General features: G+C 36.3%; 2 protein-coding genes across 4 annotated transcripts in view; one reads left to right on the forward strand and one right to left on the reverse strand.

Annotated features, from left to right (window-relative positions):
* FTSJD2_1 (FtsJ methyltransferase domain-containing protein 2) overlaps positions 1-10,765 on the reverse strand; it is a 37,142-nt gene extending 26,377 nt beyond the window's left edge. Inside the window, exons 1-10 of one of the 3 annotated variants that reach the window (XM_051214095.1) lie at positions 10,642-10,765; positions 10,530-10,603; positions 10,442-10,496; positions 10,355-10,408; positions 9,473-10,318; positions 9,138-9,422; positions 8,125-8,163; positions 6,899-7,303; positions 4,050-4,144; positions 160-1,939 (exon numbers count right to left, since the gene is read on the reverse strand). In XM_051214095.1, the coding sequence (XP_051067222.1) occupies positions 1,771-1,939; positions 4,050-4,144; positions 6,899-7,303; positions 8,125-8,163; positions 9,138-9,179 (750 nt within the window). In that variant the 5' untranslated portion in view covers positions 9,180-9,422; positions 9,473-10,318; positions 10,355-10,408; ... (1 more) ...; positions 10,530-10,603; positions 10,642-10,765 and the 3' untranslated portion in view covers positions 160-1,770. Of the gene's footprint in view, positions 1-159; positions 1,940-4,049; positions 4,145-5,229; positions 7,304-8,124; positions 8,164-9,137; positions 10,319-10,354; positions 10,409-10,441; positions 10,497-10,529; positions 10,604-10,641 lie in introns of those variants that run through there. The other 2 variants (XM_051214094.1, XM_051214096.1) reach the window with 2 other exon arrangements.
* MS3_00006009 (uncharacterized protein) lies at positions 5,282-6,722 on the forward strand. Its single transcript, XM_051214097.1, has one exon. It carries the CDS (start codon positions 5,983-5,985, stop codon positions 6,409-6,411), a length of 429 nt encoding a protein of 142 aa, XP_051067224.1. The 5' UTR covers positions 5,282-5,982; the 3' UTR covers positions 6,412-6,722.
* Positions 10,766-16,875: the final 6,110 nt, after the last annotated feature.

A 16,875-nucleotide genomic window follows, 5' to 3' on the forward strand; every position in this document is an offset into this window, starting at 1 on the left:
TGAAAGACTATCTTCAGCATGTATGATAAAAATGTTTAAAGGGCAAAAATAAGTAATAGGATTGGATTCCAAATACAAACTCGTACTTTCCAGTGCTTTTCAACACGTTCTGTGGTATTTGCAAATAGGCGAGCACTCAAATTAGGAAGAACACAGTGGGCACACTTGTAAGTATATTATAATTTTAACTAAAATTTGGGGCGTGTTAAGGAATAACGAGATCCCAAGGGAAATTTGAATATAGCAGTTCCAGATAAGCCATTATGGAACTCTAAATGTACTATAAAATCATATGAAAAGTTTGTTCGACAGTTCGTTTCATAATTCTATTGTTAACATTGAGCACCAGACCTATCATTTTAGTCGACAAGTTGACATTATTAGATTGCAATGCTACAATCAAGCTTGAAAAAGTTTTTATTTCGAATGTGACTGGTCATAAACTCCCTATTCTCGGACGTTGTAACTTGCTGATCAGAGATGATAACTGTTAAATTATAACCTGTGAATTTTTGGTTACTGATTGCGGACCATTTATCCTGGGGCTATAGAGTTTAAGAATGCCTCAAGTATAACTCTTCCTACTGATCAATGTAAATATTTCTGATAAAGTGTTTGATAACGTGTTGACTACAAAAGTGAAGTGCAAAGATTTGAGATAATTGAAGTGAGTATTCCTTATACATTTCTTGTTTTAATATAATGGGAATTTTTCAGTGGTTACATAAAGCCCGACATTTGCATAAGCTGTGTGCTAGCTAATAATCTCTTTGTTTATTGATACGCCCCAAATCCAAGTTAAAAACATAATATACTTACAAATGTGTCCACTGTGTTATTCCTAATTTCAGCGCTGGTCTATTTGAGACTACCAGAGTATTTGTTGGACAGTACTGGAAATTACGAGTTAATATGCTAAATATTGATGATCTGCAATTTTACCCTCATCTGATTTTCAGCTAGCCGACAAATAACTTTACACATTCATTGTATTTCATATGTACATAGTAGATTTAATTTCGTGATTTATATATCCACAGTGTTTAGCTATTCTTTTGTCCCGAAACATTTCTATTACGCCAGATATTAGGGATCCGTCTGGTGGAAAAAGTAACCACTTCAATTATTTTAATGACAAATTTCTTTGATCGTTTCATTATAAAAGGGACGAAATGAAACATTAAATGATTTTGATAGTTCGATCAAGTATATACGTTGATACAGGATATAGATAAGCCCAAAACACATTACAATACTAGTTCGTTTAAATCAAACAATTCAGTTGAAGTTGAAGAAAGTCATAATTACCGTTACAACAATATACTTATCAGATAACCAGTTAAATAACTTTGTACTCTTCTAACTTTAAAGAACATGTGATTATATAATACATGAAAATACAAGGTAAACCCACAAATACTAAATCTTACCATATACAAAACTAAGACATTTATCATACAAGATTGAGTAGTAGGAGGTTTATGTTTAATTTAATTCACAAATGAAAAATGATATGATAAACAAGTTAATGAAAATATCAGATGGGTTTTTGTGGAGATTGTAGTAATTTCAATGGTTAAGATCATGAGTCAGTTGAAGCTAGATCACCATGGAAAACCTGGAAGCACTGGCCGTCCAATGCTTCCAAGTTAATGAAAGTCAAACAGAAGCTTATATATGAGTTGACGATAACAATAAATCCACATATATATAAACTGAAGCTACAGAAAACAACCTCCAAATAATCACATTGTCATCTATTCTTTCCACCTAACCATTCCCAATGTGAGAAGAATTATTTGAAGAAATGTAACAGTGAAATAAACATGACCGCTTTTCTCTCATTTGACTTTTAAAAAACGCACTTACATCTTTTGGAGCAGCAGTTGTGAACATTCCATTAAAGATTGAATCAATGTTGGCCATTTTCATTGCAGCTCTAAAAGATTAATAATAGTGATAAGAATAACAATAATGATAATAATAAGTGTATATAATACCTAAATCTTAAGTACAGGAGAGAATACCTGTTCCATGATAACCGAATAGTTGAAATGATTCATTTTTTACTTCAACTTTTAAATGATCAAATTCCATAATATTTCAACAATTCTCATTATTGCAAATGATTACAATGAAAACTGTCTAAGCTTAATCAATCAAATACCACTACAGAATACATGAAATGTGGCTAGGATTAGAAACTAAGAAACCATTACAAACTGAATTAGATATCATTACTGTTAGAATGGATATCATTATTTATGAGAGGTAGATCAATATGTTGAAATGATTGAGGTGATTAACTAGTCATAATCAATACGTAAAACTTGGCATAAATATGGATTAGTCTAAGTTGCCACACTATATCAACATGATGAAATAAAATTAACACAAGTTTAAAATGGTATAATTTGCAGCATCAATGTTGTAAAGAAATATTGATGAAGTCAACAATTGTCATTTCATATTTGACAGTTAATTATCATTATCATTATGTTGTTCAACTTGGACTATTCGATGGAAAGGCGTAGAACTAATGAAGTATGTACATAAATGACTAGTCATTCTTACGCCCCCAAACGCCCTGGTACGGTTAGGGGTGGGGAAGGTCAGATCTTCTCCAAATGTTCTCACATGGACACACCTTGACAGCAACTGACAACGACGTCCTACTCACTGCCTTCTCGAAGCAAGGGTATTGTTTACGAAATTGAAAGGACGAAAAGCGAATGTCCGGTGCTTTAACCACGTTGGTATAGATGGATACGGAGGATACACTTAGTGGAGTTTGAAAACCCTAAATTCAAACCAGTCGTGCACATGGACTCCAGGATCTTAAGGAAACAAATGGCGTATGAACCCAATGATGTTCACCTACTAACATGAGATTGCATCTCCTAACGTTGCTTCACTGCGTTGTGGATTAGACCTCTAGATCAAAAGCTCGGGGAGTGGTCTTTTAAGAAAACCACCTGCTTCTGTCTGGAGACCCGTGCAATATCCTGGCCCTCACACAAATCAAATGACGAAGTGTGTCGCATATGTATTTGGTGCCTTTTTGTACCAAAACTTATGTGTTTAAGTAAATAAATAAATAATCATTCTAATATCTATGTTATTCCACCTACAACTGTGTCACTATTTATACGATGTGTACTCGATTGACTAGACAAAGATGTATTTCATCACTTAGACAAGCAACCACGGCACAGTAAGTGGGACAAAATTAAATGTTATACAATATGCTTCATACTTTATAAACAATTAGATATTATGATCATGGCGATAACAAAAAAGCCAAATGATCCCATTTTTTAACATACCTCCAGGTATTGTCTTACTGGCCTAACTATTCAAGCCACTCAAAAGACTGATTCTGGTCATGCTATCCCACCAACATTGTCTTTTGAAAATTCTCATATAGTAAAATAAATAAATCCAAAAACTAATGAACCAAAACCTTTTACAATGTAGAGGTGTTAACATACCGGCAACCTGAGCCTAAATAATGTGTACTAACGTCTCACGTTCAATCTGTTATCTTACTACTATGGTTGTTAAGTGAGTTCCAATTTTTCGTATCTAAACGATCAAAACCATCATTGAGGTATTTTAATTTTTTACACCTAGTAATACCAGTTACTACTTCTAAGTATTGTCTTTTCTCATCAACTTTTCCATTTTCGTCCAGTGAATCATTATCTCTCATATTTATCAGCCACCATTTTTACTACCTTTTGTTAATAACTCAGTGGGTTCCAATCCTAGAGGGAAGAATATCAGTTCCCTTACGATTGCAAGTACACCTAGCTGATGGGTGCAAACTAGCACGAAACCTAGATTTATTGTTATGTCGACTGATTTCAACCACTGTACAGTCTACACATCTCATTTGGTCTGAACCATTATTCCACACTCTCCATTAGTTATATAATTACTATGGATCTTTGCACTGGGATTTTTGGCAACTAACCGTCAACTAACAGATCATAATAATATTGATTATAAAATAACAAATAACAAAACTAATACATCATCATATTTACCTGTTCATAAAAATCCCCTTCTTTATCAATTCGTATGGATTACAACGTTCATGACTTTTAGTGACATTCAATTTTGATAAATAATCCAACTGATTCTATACATAAGTAAGAAGACGAATGAGAAAGATGATTAGATTATCATGCCAAATGTAATACAAAGACAAAAGAGGAAAAAATGTGCAGCCAAATTAAACACAGTCTATGTAATCAAATGTCAATTGCTGGATGTTGAATACGATTTTAACAACATTCTATAATAACTAACATGTGCTTACCAATGACTAACTTTGAAATGTGATTCGCGAAGTTATAGTGAGAAGTTGTGACTAGTAGAGTTCGACTATGTCGGGGGTGAGATAAGTATCATCACTGACAATGGATGACTTGCGAAATATTACGAGTTATTTTGGAATTAGACATGTTGGCCACTGGATATCAACTCAATAATCTAAAGGTTAAGTGCTCATAGTTAAACCTGAAGGTTCTGAGTTCTATCCTCAATGGTGGACCCATAAATACTCACTACTAAGTGATCCCACAGTGGGATTAGACAGTTGTCCAGAGCTTCCTTATTTCCAATGAATGTTTAACCGAAATCAGTTCGTGATGTTAAACTCCAAATACAAACTAACCAACTCAAATCCGTAGAAAAGAACAAGATAATTCACTCAATTCTGAAATATCACCAGTAACCTAACCAGGGGTTCGGTTACCGATATCCATTCAAGAGACTGAGAGTCGCAACGCAATCACTCAGAAGAAATCAACTCAGATAATAAAATTTATTATTGAAACTCGAAATTCAGAAGTGAACAGAGAATAAATACACTCGAACCCCCTGAAATCAATTTTAAACAACATTACCATTGATTAAGATTGAGATGACGCCAACCAGAAGGTCTATACATCAACGCGGGGATTACTGAGACAGAATATTCTTGAACTTATCCCACTTCCCCATTTGAATGTCCCCAATTTTCTCAAAACCTAGTTTTATACTAGTACTGGACATACAGTAAACTAAATGGACGATTAAAAATGTGTGTAAATGTCTCGAAAATAAACTAACTGTTAGCGGGACATAGACTAGATTAAAGCATGCTCAATGCATGATTGCTTTGGTGCACGCTGATTGGCTAATTATTATCCAATCAGCACTAGCCGATAGTTGGAGGACACTCTGGAATCTTCTTATGTAAAAACTATAAATATACTGACGTTTTCCCTATTGTGCTTCTGACTTGCTATTTGGAATATAATCTTTTTCCTGTTCAACCGTGTTCTGATTTGGGGTCTTGTCGAGTGAATCGGTGTCCGAGAATACTAAGCAATAGGAATAGCTGGGTCATAACCGTAAGAAAGAGATTATAACAGTGGCGACGGGGAAAAACTAAAGAAAAATGGCGATTTCTTTAGAACAGTTGCGGTTAATATTACAGCACCAGCAGAAGTTGTTAGCCTTGCAACAACAACTATTGAGCACACTTTTCACTCGACCAGAAAATAAGAAATCTGTTTATGATGCAGTAACAGACATTTCAGAAGCATATCCAGTGGAGGGTTCAAATCCCTTTATACCTGAATCAGAACGTAATATTTGTAACGTGTCCGGCTCACAGCAAGAAAATACTGTGCTGAATGCTCATAAAGTTGTGGCAATACGAGATGATCAAGAGCCAGACCCTGTAGATGAAGCCCGGAGTCCAGAATTGAATGAAACACTACTGGTCCTGTCTAGCTCTGAATATAAATTTCAGGTAGAACAAAATTATGGTCCACGTGATATTAGCCGAAAAAGCTATGGGGACTCGTATTCAGAAAATAACTGCAGTGACACGATGAACCCAAATATACCGAATGTTACTCAAAATCATTTGAGACAGAAATTTATATTGAATCAGCTTATCCGATTTCTAATGACAATGTATCAGATATGGGTTCTCAGAATAATGCATGTAATTTTGATGAAATTTCTCATAAAAATGAGGAAAATATGTCGGCTGGGTCAAATTATGGTCAAAAGTCTAATTTAATTGTGTTAGATGTTGATTTCCGTAATGATCCATTATCCACTGATGAAATTTCTAATGGATTTGAAAGTAATGCTTCAGAAGAATTAAACTCTGACCTCAAATCAAAGGTCGTTCATTATCATCTAGTCATTTCTAGTGGACCCGACATTCAATGCAAGAAACATCGTTTAAATAAAGTCCTATTATTTGTAACTTGGAGATATAAGGATCCGACATTGTTTCGCGGAGGAGGAGAATGTTGGAGAATTAAAAGTTATGCATACTTTTTTTTAAAAAAAATCAAAACGCCGGGAACAGACATGTCAGTATCTGTGCAAGAAAAAAAGTGATAATTCTGTATTGCCTAGACGATGAACTAATCGAAAGCACAAGCCAGTCACTCAGTTGCAGTTGGACCCTAGCACCAGATCCTACGAATCTGCTCAAAGGGGAGGTGTTAGCGGGACATAGACTAGATTAAAGCATGCTCAATGCATGATTGCTTTGGTGCACGCTGATTGGCTAATTATTATCCAATCAGCACTAGCCGATAGTTGGAGAACACTCTGGAATCTTCTTATGTAAAAACTATAAATATACTGACGTTTTCCCTATTGTGCTTCTGACTTGCTATTTGGAATATAATCTTTTTCCTGTTCAACCGTGTTCTGATTTGGGGTCTTGTCGAGTGAATCGGTGTCCGAGAATACTAAGCAATAGGAATACCTGGGTCATAACCGTAAAAAAAGCGATTTATAACACTAACAATCAAATATTCTACTACTGTTTTACAAAACATATATAACTATGTAAACTAGTTGAGAAACGTCAGCGAACCTTATAATTTAGAACTTCTTGAACAAGATGGATCGAGCAGAATTTATCTTCATTATCTAACTCTTCAATAGGCGGACCTAAAGCCTCCGGTTCATCGGGACTGATAATTAGAGAATTCAATTCCAATAAGGAATTAATAGAAGGTCCGCCTTCCATTGACCATGACCACGTACGATCTCCATCAGCTGTAGTATAATCATCATCACAACCTTCATGCCAGACTAAATTTGGATTGGAAGATTGATAGAGTTCGCCTGAGAATGATTCAATCTTTTTATCAGATGACGATGTTGTTCTTACTGAACCGAGACCACTTCTGCCTTTTTGTTTACTCAATGCAACCGGTTCAACTACACCGTGAGCATTAACACCCAATCCTTGACCATGTTCATAACCCATCTTTCGCTATTGACCCGAAAAGATTTTAAACAAGAGAAATTGTAATAGGAAAGTTAAGCATTTATTTCTGTAATTTAAGTGAGTATATAAGCAGATTTTTCAATTAATTTACGACAAACGACAGTATCACTATAAGCATACATTTCATTTATTTTCAAACTTAACCCTTCTAAATATATAAATATCATTTTCTATTTATTAAGCTTGTCGTTTACCGTAATGTTGCAAGAGCGTAATACCGGCTAGTTAATTGTATGCTCTCTTGTATTTAGATTATCATATTTGAATAAGTGGTAATCAGTCATCTATCTTTATTTCATTTGTATACACATATCTAATGCTTCAAATCTTTTATTTCACGCATATAATTTAACTTAAATTAATTTGAGAAGTCTTGTCAAAGCGTCAGTGCTGCTTAATCTCACATGGGACACGCACTCAATAACCAGACAGTCTGATCAACTAGATTTGAGCCGAAATAAGTTATTTTTGGGGTAATATAATAAGTAGAGGCATATATTACAATAGAGATATGCGATGTACTAGATATTTCTTTATTCGCTGACCAATCAGGTCACTTCGGATTGACATATCAACTACATAAATAACACTATGTTAAAGCTCACGACGTTACTCGACCGATTCGAAGCTATTACCTATTGTTTGAAAGTTAAATATTCTTCGAACACTAAACTCCACTAGATAACCTATAGTATTCTAATAATACTGTAACTCTAAAAAAGCATTACGTTGCCCACAGGGCACTTCGATATTCAAGACTGATGACAAAAACGTCCCGAATAAGTACGTCTTCAGCTAGAACTTACCATAATTTTCCAAGCTACATCGTCAAGTGGATCAGATAGCTGTAAAAAAATAGACAAGATAAAACCTATTGAATGGCATGCTTTCCATTTAAATCTTTTGTGCAATGAATATAATTTTATTTAGAATGTATTTTGCCTAACGATTGTCCGTCAGTCAGTTATAAGAGACAAAAGAATATGCATCAAGTAGACATCGACCCACGGCGATACTCACATCAGTACAGCGAAATGAACTTATTACTATTATTATTATTATTATTATTATTATTATTATTAGTAGTAGTAGTAGTAGTAGTAGTAGTAGTAGTAGTAGTATCAGAGGCAGTAAAAGACTAGATATAGAATGTAATTCGTGAATAAATTCGCGGAATGAAAAGTATAATATTGGGAAACTCAGGATTAAGAAGGTAAACAAATTAAATGGATCTGTGCCGCTGTAACAGACTTCTAACTGTTGCCAAAAGTCTCCAACTATTGGTCATCATAATCTTCCCCCAAACAATTGGTCTCAGCTATCAACATAAGGCCAACAATTAACTTTATCAACTGACTCCCTTTCTCAGTTTAGCTTTTAGTAGTTTTTAATAACTTATAATATCAACAAAATACATATCCTACTTAACTTCATACATCTTCGGTCAACTAAACATGTTAATGAGAAAGAAGGCATAAAAATTCGGATAACGATTAAATTTAGAAAATATATACTTCGTGCAAGTAAATGATAGACGGTAGACAAACAATAAGTAATGCAGCCGACGTCTAACTCAACGTAGTTCGGTACGATAGACTTAGATAATATTAGGGTGACTCAGTTGTTACAAGTATTTGAAGATAAACACACGTACGTATCATAGTTTAGTCACCAGAAGATGGAGAGTAGAATATGAACCTACGATTGGAACCAGATATTATTTGCTTAAAGATAGGTATGGATGTTCCACAACCATATAATGAATACATAGCTTAATGTAAAAAAAAATAACTAAGCACTACATATTAAGACTATTTACCTTGTGTTTTTCAGCTTTTTTCATTGAACGTTCGTCAGACATCTATAATGCGAATAAGCATCTTAAGTTAATATACATTGTCAAGAAGAAAAGAACAAGTCTCTTGTTTTGTATTTATTCACATGTTTTGTACAGCTGGTAACAAAAAAGGAGTATTACAAGTAGGGCATATCGGATTAAACTCACAAAATACAGACAAACATATCGAACAAACATAACCAATATCAATCAATCGTTTATGACAAAAGCATGCAGCTCGAAAGTCAACACCACTGGATCGACTATCTGGAAGTAAAAGAGATGTTCTCATTTTAGATGATGGCAAAAATACTGACAACAAATACTGTAGTAATCCAGAAACTCTTGGTACTTGCAAGTAAATTCCACCAGTTAGATCTGCAGCCTGCTGAAGAAGACTTGAGTGTCCAAGAGAACTTAGCCCACATCTGCTATTTAAATTATCTGACTGTTGTGGTAACGATAACACACATGTGTCTATTGGAACATGAAGCTTTTGAGCTGTGAACACAGAATTCATCAACGCTAAGTATTGAGAAGAATTGTCATCAGACGCCTTAATAATCAGTATCCGAGATGAAATCTTTTCACTCCCTTCGCTAAACTCCATAGTCATCTCTAAAGAGTCATTTAAATGCCTTGTAGATGGCTGCAATTCACGACACCGCCGAAGGTAATAACACAATGCTTTTATTATCGCACCAGCCAAAACAATTTGTGTGCTTGTAGAAGAACAGGAGGTCACAAGGTTTAATGCTAGTTGCCTGACAGTGTTATTCATACAGCTAAGTGCGTCATTCTGGCCATCATTTGAAGCACTAGTTGGAGGTTCCGATTCGTTTGGATAAATAAACTTTATTTCAGAAGGTGTAACTCCTATTACTGCTAACTCGTTATGTGGAGACAACATTAAATGACTATTTGCGAAACCAAGGGCTGCCTCAATGCAATTTGGCAAACTAAATTCACTTCTACAAGAACCCCATGAGGCGGGGGTCATATCTAGTACCAACAATAATAGATTTCTTAATTCTGTTGACGACATTGTAGAGATCAAGCAGAAAAATCTAGGAAAATTTGGACAATGATATTCTCGAAATCTTCAGGGGAAACTGATGTTCTTTTGTTTTGCTTGGCAATAGAGATAGATCGAGTAAGGGTCTCTAAGAAATATGCAATTAATCCAGAAAGAACCTAACCTGATAAATAGAGTTCTACTAAGTGATCACAAAGGGAAGCTGCTTCGCTATTAACTAGAAGTAGGAATAAGCTCAAAAATGACATACTTTTCGTTTTCGAATCCACAAAAAATGATTTTATAATTGACGTGGTGATTTGTTCCTAGTGGGTAAACACCGAGAAACCTAAACATACCATGAATTGTCCTATCAGCTGCTACAACACCATTGGATGACCGATCTCAGTTGAAATCTACAGGTTACTGAAACCTTGAATTTGATGTTAGAAAACAAACCACTATCCGTACCTTACATCTAGGTGTAACGTCTTTGGGAAGAGCTAGTCAGTGAGTCCACCTTCGATTGCCAATTGGAATCCACATGCATCCAGATAGGCCACATGGCGCCAGGATCAAGCACAAAAGCAATCTGTAGCTGACCATACGGTTTCAAATTGAAAGCATAAACTGCTTATACATGAGCGCCGCGAGTTTACCAAATAAAATGAATGAGCTACGTGAACTTGACAATGCTACTAATGCTCATCTGATTGGAATATCTAAAACTTGGATATCTTTTAGGAGCTGGCAATATCTGGGATATCTTTGTTTCGCAACGACAGAAAAACAGGAATTGGGGGTGGAGTAGCCTTATACACAAGATCATGCCTGGAGGCACATCAAGTTCACAACTAAGAGTTTATCAGTCTTGATGAATCTGTATGGTGCTCAGTAAGATTGTCTACCACCTCTATGTGTCTCGTTGGAGTCATCTAAAGGAGGTGAAAACTCAACTGAAGCTCGGTTCTTCAACTTCATTGAGGATCTGGGATTATTCGAAAATGTGAAGTCGGCAACTCGTCGGAGAAACAGTCAGATGCTGTCGTGCTTCGAGTGGGTATTTACAAACGAAGAATTCCTAGTTGACAACCTCTCAATCTTGGCTCCCCTGGGGAAAAGCGATCACGCTGTTATAGCTTTCAGTTTCGTCAGCAAAACTGAGCTAAGATATACCACCAACAACAGGCGCTGGAATTTCAAACGGTTGAATATGTCAGCTTTATAGGACTATCTGCAACAGGTGGATTGGGGTGTTCACCCTCAACTTGATGTGGATGTTCATTGGGACTTCTTACTGCACACGTTCTTATGTGCTACAAAGCATTCAGTTCCTCAAACGGTCCCCAAAAGCTACAAGCAACCTACAATCATCAAGAACCGCACTCTTTGCTTGCTAAGCCGCAAAAAGTACTGTTGGGCAGAATACAAACAAACTGACAACGGCGCGTACAGGCAATACAAACATATAAGGAACATATGCACCAAATCAATAAGAGAAGACAGGCTTCAGTACCAGACAAAGCTTATGGATAAATTTGTCTCCAATCCGAAAAGCTTATTGCGCTATGCAGCCTCTCTTCGACAAGCCAAAACTGTAGTTTCCCAACTGCTAGGTCCTATTGGCCCGACCAATAACGACGGTGACACCGCTAAGCTTTTGGCTGAACAATACTTTCGGACATTTCAACCGACCCATATCAACTATACTGATGACAGCTTCATTTGCAACTTCACAGGACTTTCCAAAGTGAATCTGAGCGCTAGCTTGGTATTCTGGAAACTGCAGCGCCTAAGAAAATACACTTCTCCTGGCCCAGATATGGTTCATTCTGCTATATGAGGGAGGCAGCTTCAATCCTGGCAACACCAATCAGCGCGATGTTCTCACGCTCGCTAAGCCGAGGCAAACTTCCGGAAACTTGGAAGTTGGCTTACATCACACCAATTTTCAAAGGAGCTCGACGCAACGGACCTTCAAGTTACGACCGGTGGCTCTTCTCTCTATACCTTCAAAAATCATGGAATCCCCGATATGCGATGTAAGATATGACTATTTGATGTCCTTAAGTTTCTTCTTACCCCAACAGCATGATTTCAGGAAGGATTAATATTGTATGGCCAACCTGTTGACCGCGGTGGGCATATGGACAAGCATCCTTGATAGTAAGGGAAGGTTGATATCATTTACCTTGATTTCTCAAAAGCTTTTGATAAGGTTAACAGTATGTGTCTTATCAATAAGCTCAAAGGATTGGGTATCAGACCACCTCTATTTGACTGGCTCATTTCATATCTGAAAAATCGACATTTTAAGGTCAGGGTTAACTTCAATTTATCTCAGGCTATGGAATGTCCTAGTTGTTTCCCCAGGGCTCAGTACTAAGACCTCTTCTCTTCCTGATTTATATAAATGATCTCCCACAACAGGTGTCGTTAGACTTATTGCTTTTCGCTGATGACGTGAAACTTTGGAGAGAGGTACGCAACCATGACGATATACAGGCACTTCAGGAGAATCTGACGCGACTTCAAAGTTGGACAGGCGCTAACAGACCTTCCTTTAACACTTCAAAGTGTAAAGTAGTTCATTTGAAACATGTTGCAGACTAGAGTCACAATTTAAGAGACTCCTCTCTAGTCCTGATGCCCTATGATTCGAAGTCGCACGCTAACTGTGACAGAAATGCCTTTCGAGCAAACCTTGCACTGATAACATCGAAGCGCATTCTTGGACAGTTTGACGATAGAACTTTCCACATAATTTTCAACAGTTTTATTCGTCTCCATTTAGAGTACGGAAACATAGTATTTCCTCCCTCATTTCAAAAGGATAAGGACACTCTGGAGCGTATCCAACGACGAGCCACCAAATCAGTTCAGGACTCAAATTTAAACATTATAAAGAGCGCCTCCTATCACTCAACCTTTACCCATAAGAGTATAGGCGTCGTAGATGTGACCTTCTGATGGCTTACAGTATCCCTAACACTTCTGGACATCCCCTTAAACACCTACATAAGTTTAGCTCCGACACAAACCTAAGGGGTAACACCCAGAAACTGTAGACACAATACAGCAGAACGGACTGTAGACCCAACCTCTACTCCTTAAGAGTTGTCAAATACTGGAATTCACTGCTGACTAAACTAGTCCAAGCGACTTCCCAGGAGTCCACTAAGAGGAAACTTGACCTATTCTTAAGGAGTAAGGATAACATCTCACTATGATTTACCAATTTTTCCCTCTATTATCGTTAATATACCTAGATTCCCTCCTGGAGGTATTGGTGACCCACCGCTACTAGACACAGAAGCCTGTTAAGCGAAAGTTTCTTCCATTCCGTCCACAACCATTGGAACCATTTGAACCGTCATTTTCTGACAAAAATTCTACGGATTTTATTTCAAGACGGTATCTCGTAGAAGCTGCATCAAGTTCAGTTACTTTTAAGCAGTTGTGGGGTATATAGAATAAACTTTGTCGTATTGATCTTTCATGTCCATACTTGGGTTTTCTCTCTCCACCACATAAAACTGTGAAATGACGATTAGTTCTGACATGCAAAGAAAGGATGAGGAGATTACTTATGAATTCTGATGCTGGATTTCTCAAAGCTAAATTTTGATAGACTGAAGTCGTATCAAACTAACTGGAACACTAGTTGGAATTCATCTCCACAATAATACTTTTGTTCCTTCAGTTAGCCTACTAATGCTAATGAAATTGAAAATCAACTCATGGACAACTTACTAGCATGAACGTTATTTGATTTCATAATTTAAACCAAAACTAATACCAATATTAACATGTCTACAATATTCATTACTTTAATATTTCTAAACACAAATTACTTTTCACTTATACGTTAAGTTATTAACCAACGGCTATAAACACGCATCGTTTTATTATTATTATTGTAATCCCATTTTCTATAGCTCAAATAATCTTCACCCAAATTTTCATTCTAAGCGTGGTAAGCATGAAGGAAGGTATTTTAAAATTATTACATGTATTTCCCGACCAGGTACTGCCGCCTTCTTTTGATTTATCTTTCAGCTTATCATTACCTGGAGGATTCTTACTAGTCTTGGTAACCTTCGGCGCACGACAATCCCGTCCAATTCGGTATCGAACCAACATCACGTTGATTCTGGTGGGAGAGTAGTGTAGTGGCATTGGACAATAACCACACAATCCACAAAGCTAAACACGAGACTACTCGGAAAATAGATATTCAATATTTAACGCGGGGAAATACCTAACGATAAAAAAGCAGGAACAAGGAATTGAATGAATTGGAGTTGATCGAATGGCATGGCTCGGCCATGCGGGTGTGGTCCCTACTGAATGTTACCTTATATCTTTTATTCATATTAAATATATTGTTCTATCTCCAGCCTAAGCTTGTTCTTCATTATGTATTGGTAGTTGTTACGATACAGTGAGTTGGTGTAGACGATGATGTGACTTCCACGTAAGATCTTATAGATTAGGCTGTTATATCATGAAAACTCTACAAATTTAGGATTAGGTCTATTATTAGAGCAGTACTAATATCATAGTAGACCATAATTCTACAGAGCTACAGGTGGAGTGACATTGTAGAGAGGAGAACGGTATGAAAACCTCTTCGACACTACGGAGTTCCTGAAAAGATTGTCAATATTATCCGGAACTCATACGACGGACTACAATGCAAAGTCGTGCATGGAGGACAGCTGACAGATACATTCCAAGTAAGGACCGGAGTCAGACAAGGCTGTCTACTCTCTACCTTCCTCTTTCTTCTGGTGGTCGATTGGATTATTAAGACCTCGACATCTGAGGAAAATACGGCATACAATGAACAGCTCAGAACCAGTTTGCCGATTTGGACTTTGCAGATGACCTAGCCCTCCTATCGCATGCAAATGAACAAATGCAGATGAAGACAACTAGTGTAGCAACAGCCACTGCATCAGTAGGCCTCAGCATACACAAGGGAAAACCAACGTCCTCAAATAAAACACGGAAAACAGCAATCCAATCAATCTTGGTGGCGAAACTCTGGAAGATGTGGAATCCTTCACGTATCTGGGAAGTATCATCGATGAACAAGAAGAATCTGATGCAGACGTAAAGACGAGGATTGACAAAGCAAGGGTCGGATTATTATTATTATTATTCACAAACATCACATGGGTACATAAGTGTTGTGAAGAAACCATTTCGGGTTTCTTCAAAAATGCAATAATACACAATTTTCAATAATGTTAGCATTATACTTGCCATATTAAAAAGAGTAATAATAGTAGAACATTAATAACAATAAATGGGGTCTGTGTAATTGAGAAGAATATTGAATTGAGTTTAAAGAAGGAAATGGAGAAAATAAGGGAATAGGAATAAAGGAGACGTGAAATACGCAAACAGTTTTAATTGGTGTGTTTATGAACACAAAACGAGAACATACGACTATGTATATATCGTCAAATTAGTGACAAAAATAATTAAGAAAAATAACCTATTATCGCAGTAGGTTATGACGCTAGAATAAATGTTTGTGCAGTTATAGTTTGGAGTGATGCTATGAAGGTCTCAATTAAGTGAAAAGGATAACGAAATGTCAATATGTATGAGCCATTTATGCATAGTGAAGATAAAACGGGTCTGAGAAGTTAATTTAAGTGTAACACAAGTTATTGTCTTAATTACAAACTTCGTAACCTTAAGAATATTTATTTAGAGGAAAGAAGAGAGAAAAGAAGCGAACACCTGGTGAAAAGTTTCATCCATGATAAGAATAATAATTGTGTAATGAATATCAACCTCAGAAGGAAACCAACAATTTAGGAAAATAAAATAAAAATCCTTCAATGCACTCGGATGAATACATTTAGATTTATGTAATAGTATACAGAGTGAAACCGGATATTGGTATAAATATTTGTGCAATAATAATTAAGAATGATGCTATGAAAGTCACAATTGATTTCAAAGGACAGTCTGGAGTTAAGTATGTTTCGAAGGATAAGAAGCGATAAAAAGAATATCTAATGTGTCGGGGAACTAATAATGATATGAGTAACGGTAATAATGATAAACACGAACATAAGCTGACTTCATATATTAAGATAAATAGAAATAAAATAAAATGGACGTGAAAAGATTTAAAGGTTTTATTTTGCTTTTCAGGCAATTAAATGGATGACGGACCTTGTTTGTATAAATCATTATTGAATACATTGATATTCAATAGGTGACATAATCCACTTTCGGAAAGAAAAATCGTCAAGAAGACTTTTGAACCGGTTTGTAGTTTCACTGCAACGGAGGTTCACTGGCAGTCTGTTCCACATGGTTGAGTAGCGAATAAGGAAAAATTCTGACGTAAGTTTGTGAGTTCTTGGAATCGCTAGAATATTCTCCTTATTGCGTAGATTGTGGGATGATATCATAAGGTATGAAGTGGTGGATACCGAAGAGTAAGAAATACCGTTAATAAGCCGGTAGATAAAGATAAGATTTAATTTGATTCGTCTGATCCAAAGAGGTTCTAAGTTGAGTTGTTGACATCTTTGGTGATAGTCTTTGTTATCAGAATACCCCAGAACAGCTTTGGTGAACTTTCTTTGAACTCCTTCAATTTTAATCGGGTCATTATGTCTGAAATTACTGTAAACTAAAATACCATATTCAAGAGTGGGTAAGATACATTTTCTG

This window comes from Schistosoma haematobium, chromosome 2 (genome assembly GCF_000699445.3).
Source record: "Schistosoma haematobium chromosome 2, whole genome shotgun sequence".
In the NCBI taxonomy this organism is placed as follows: domain Eukaryota; kingdom Metazoa; phylum Platyhelminthes; class Trematoda; order Strigeidida; family Schistosomatidae; genus Schistosoma; species Schistosoma haematobium.

What these genes read in the sequence shown, in the direction of transcription:
- MS3_00006009 (XM_051214097.1), top strand. Translation starts at nt 5,983, where the DNA reads ATGGGTTCTCAGAATAATGCATGTAATTTTGATGAAATTTCTCATAAA.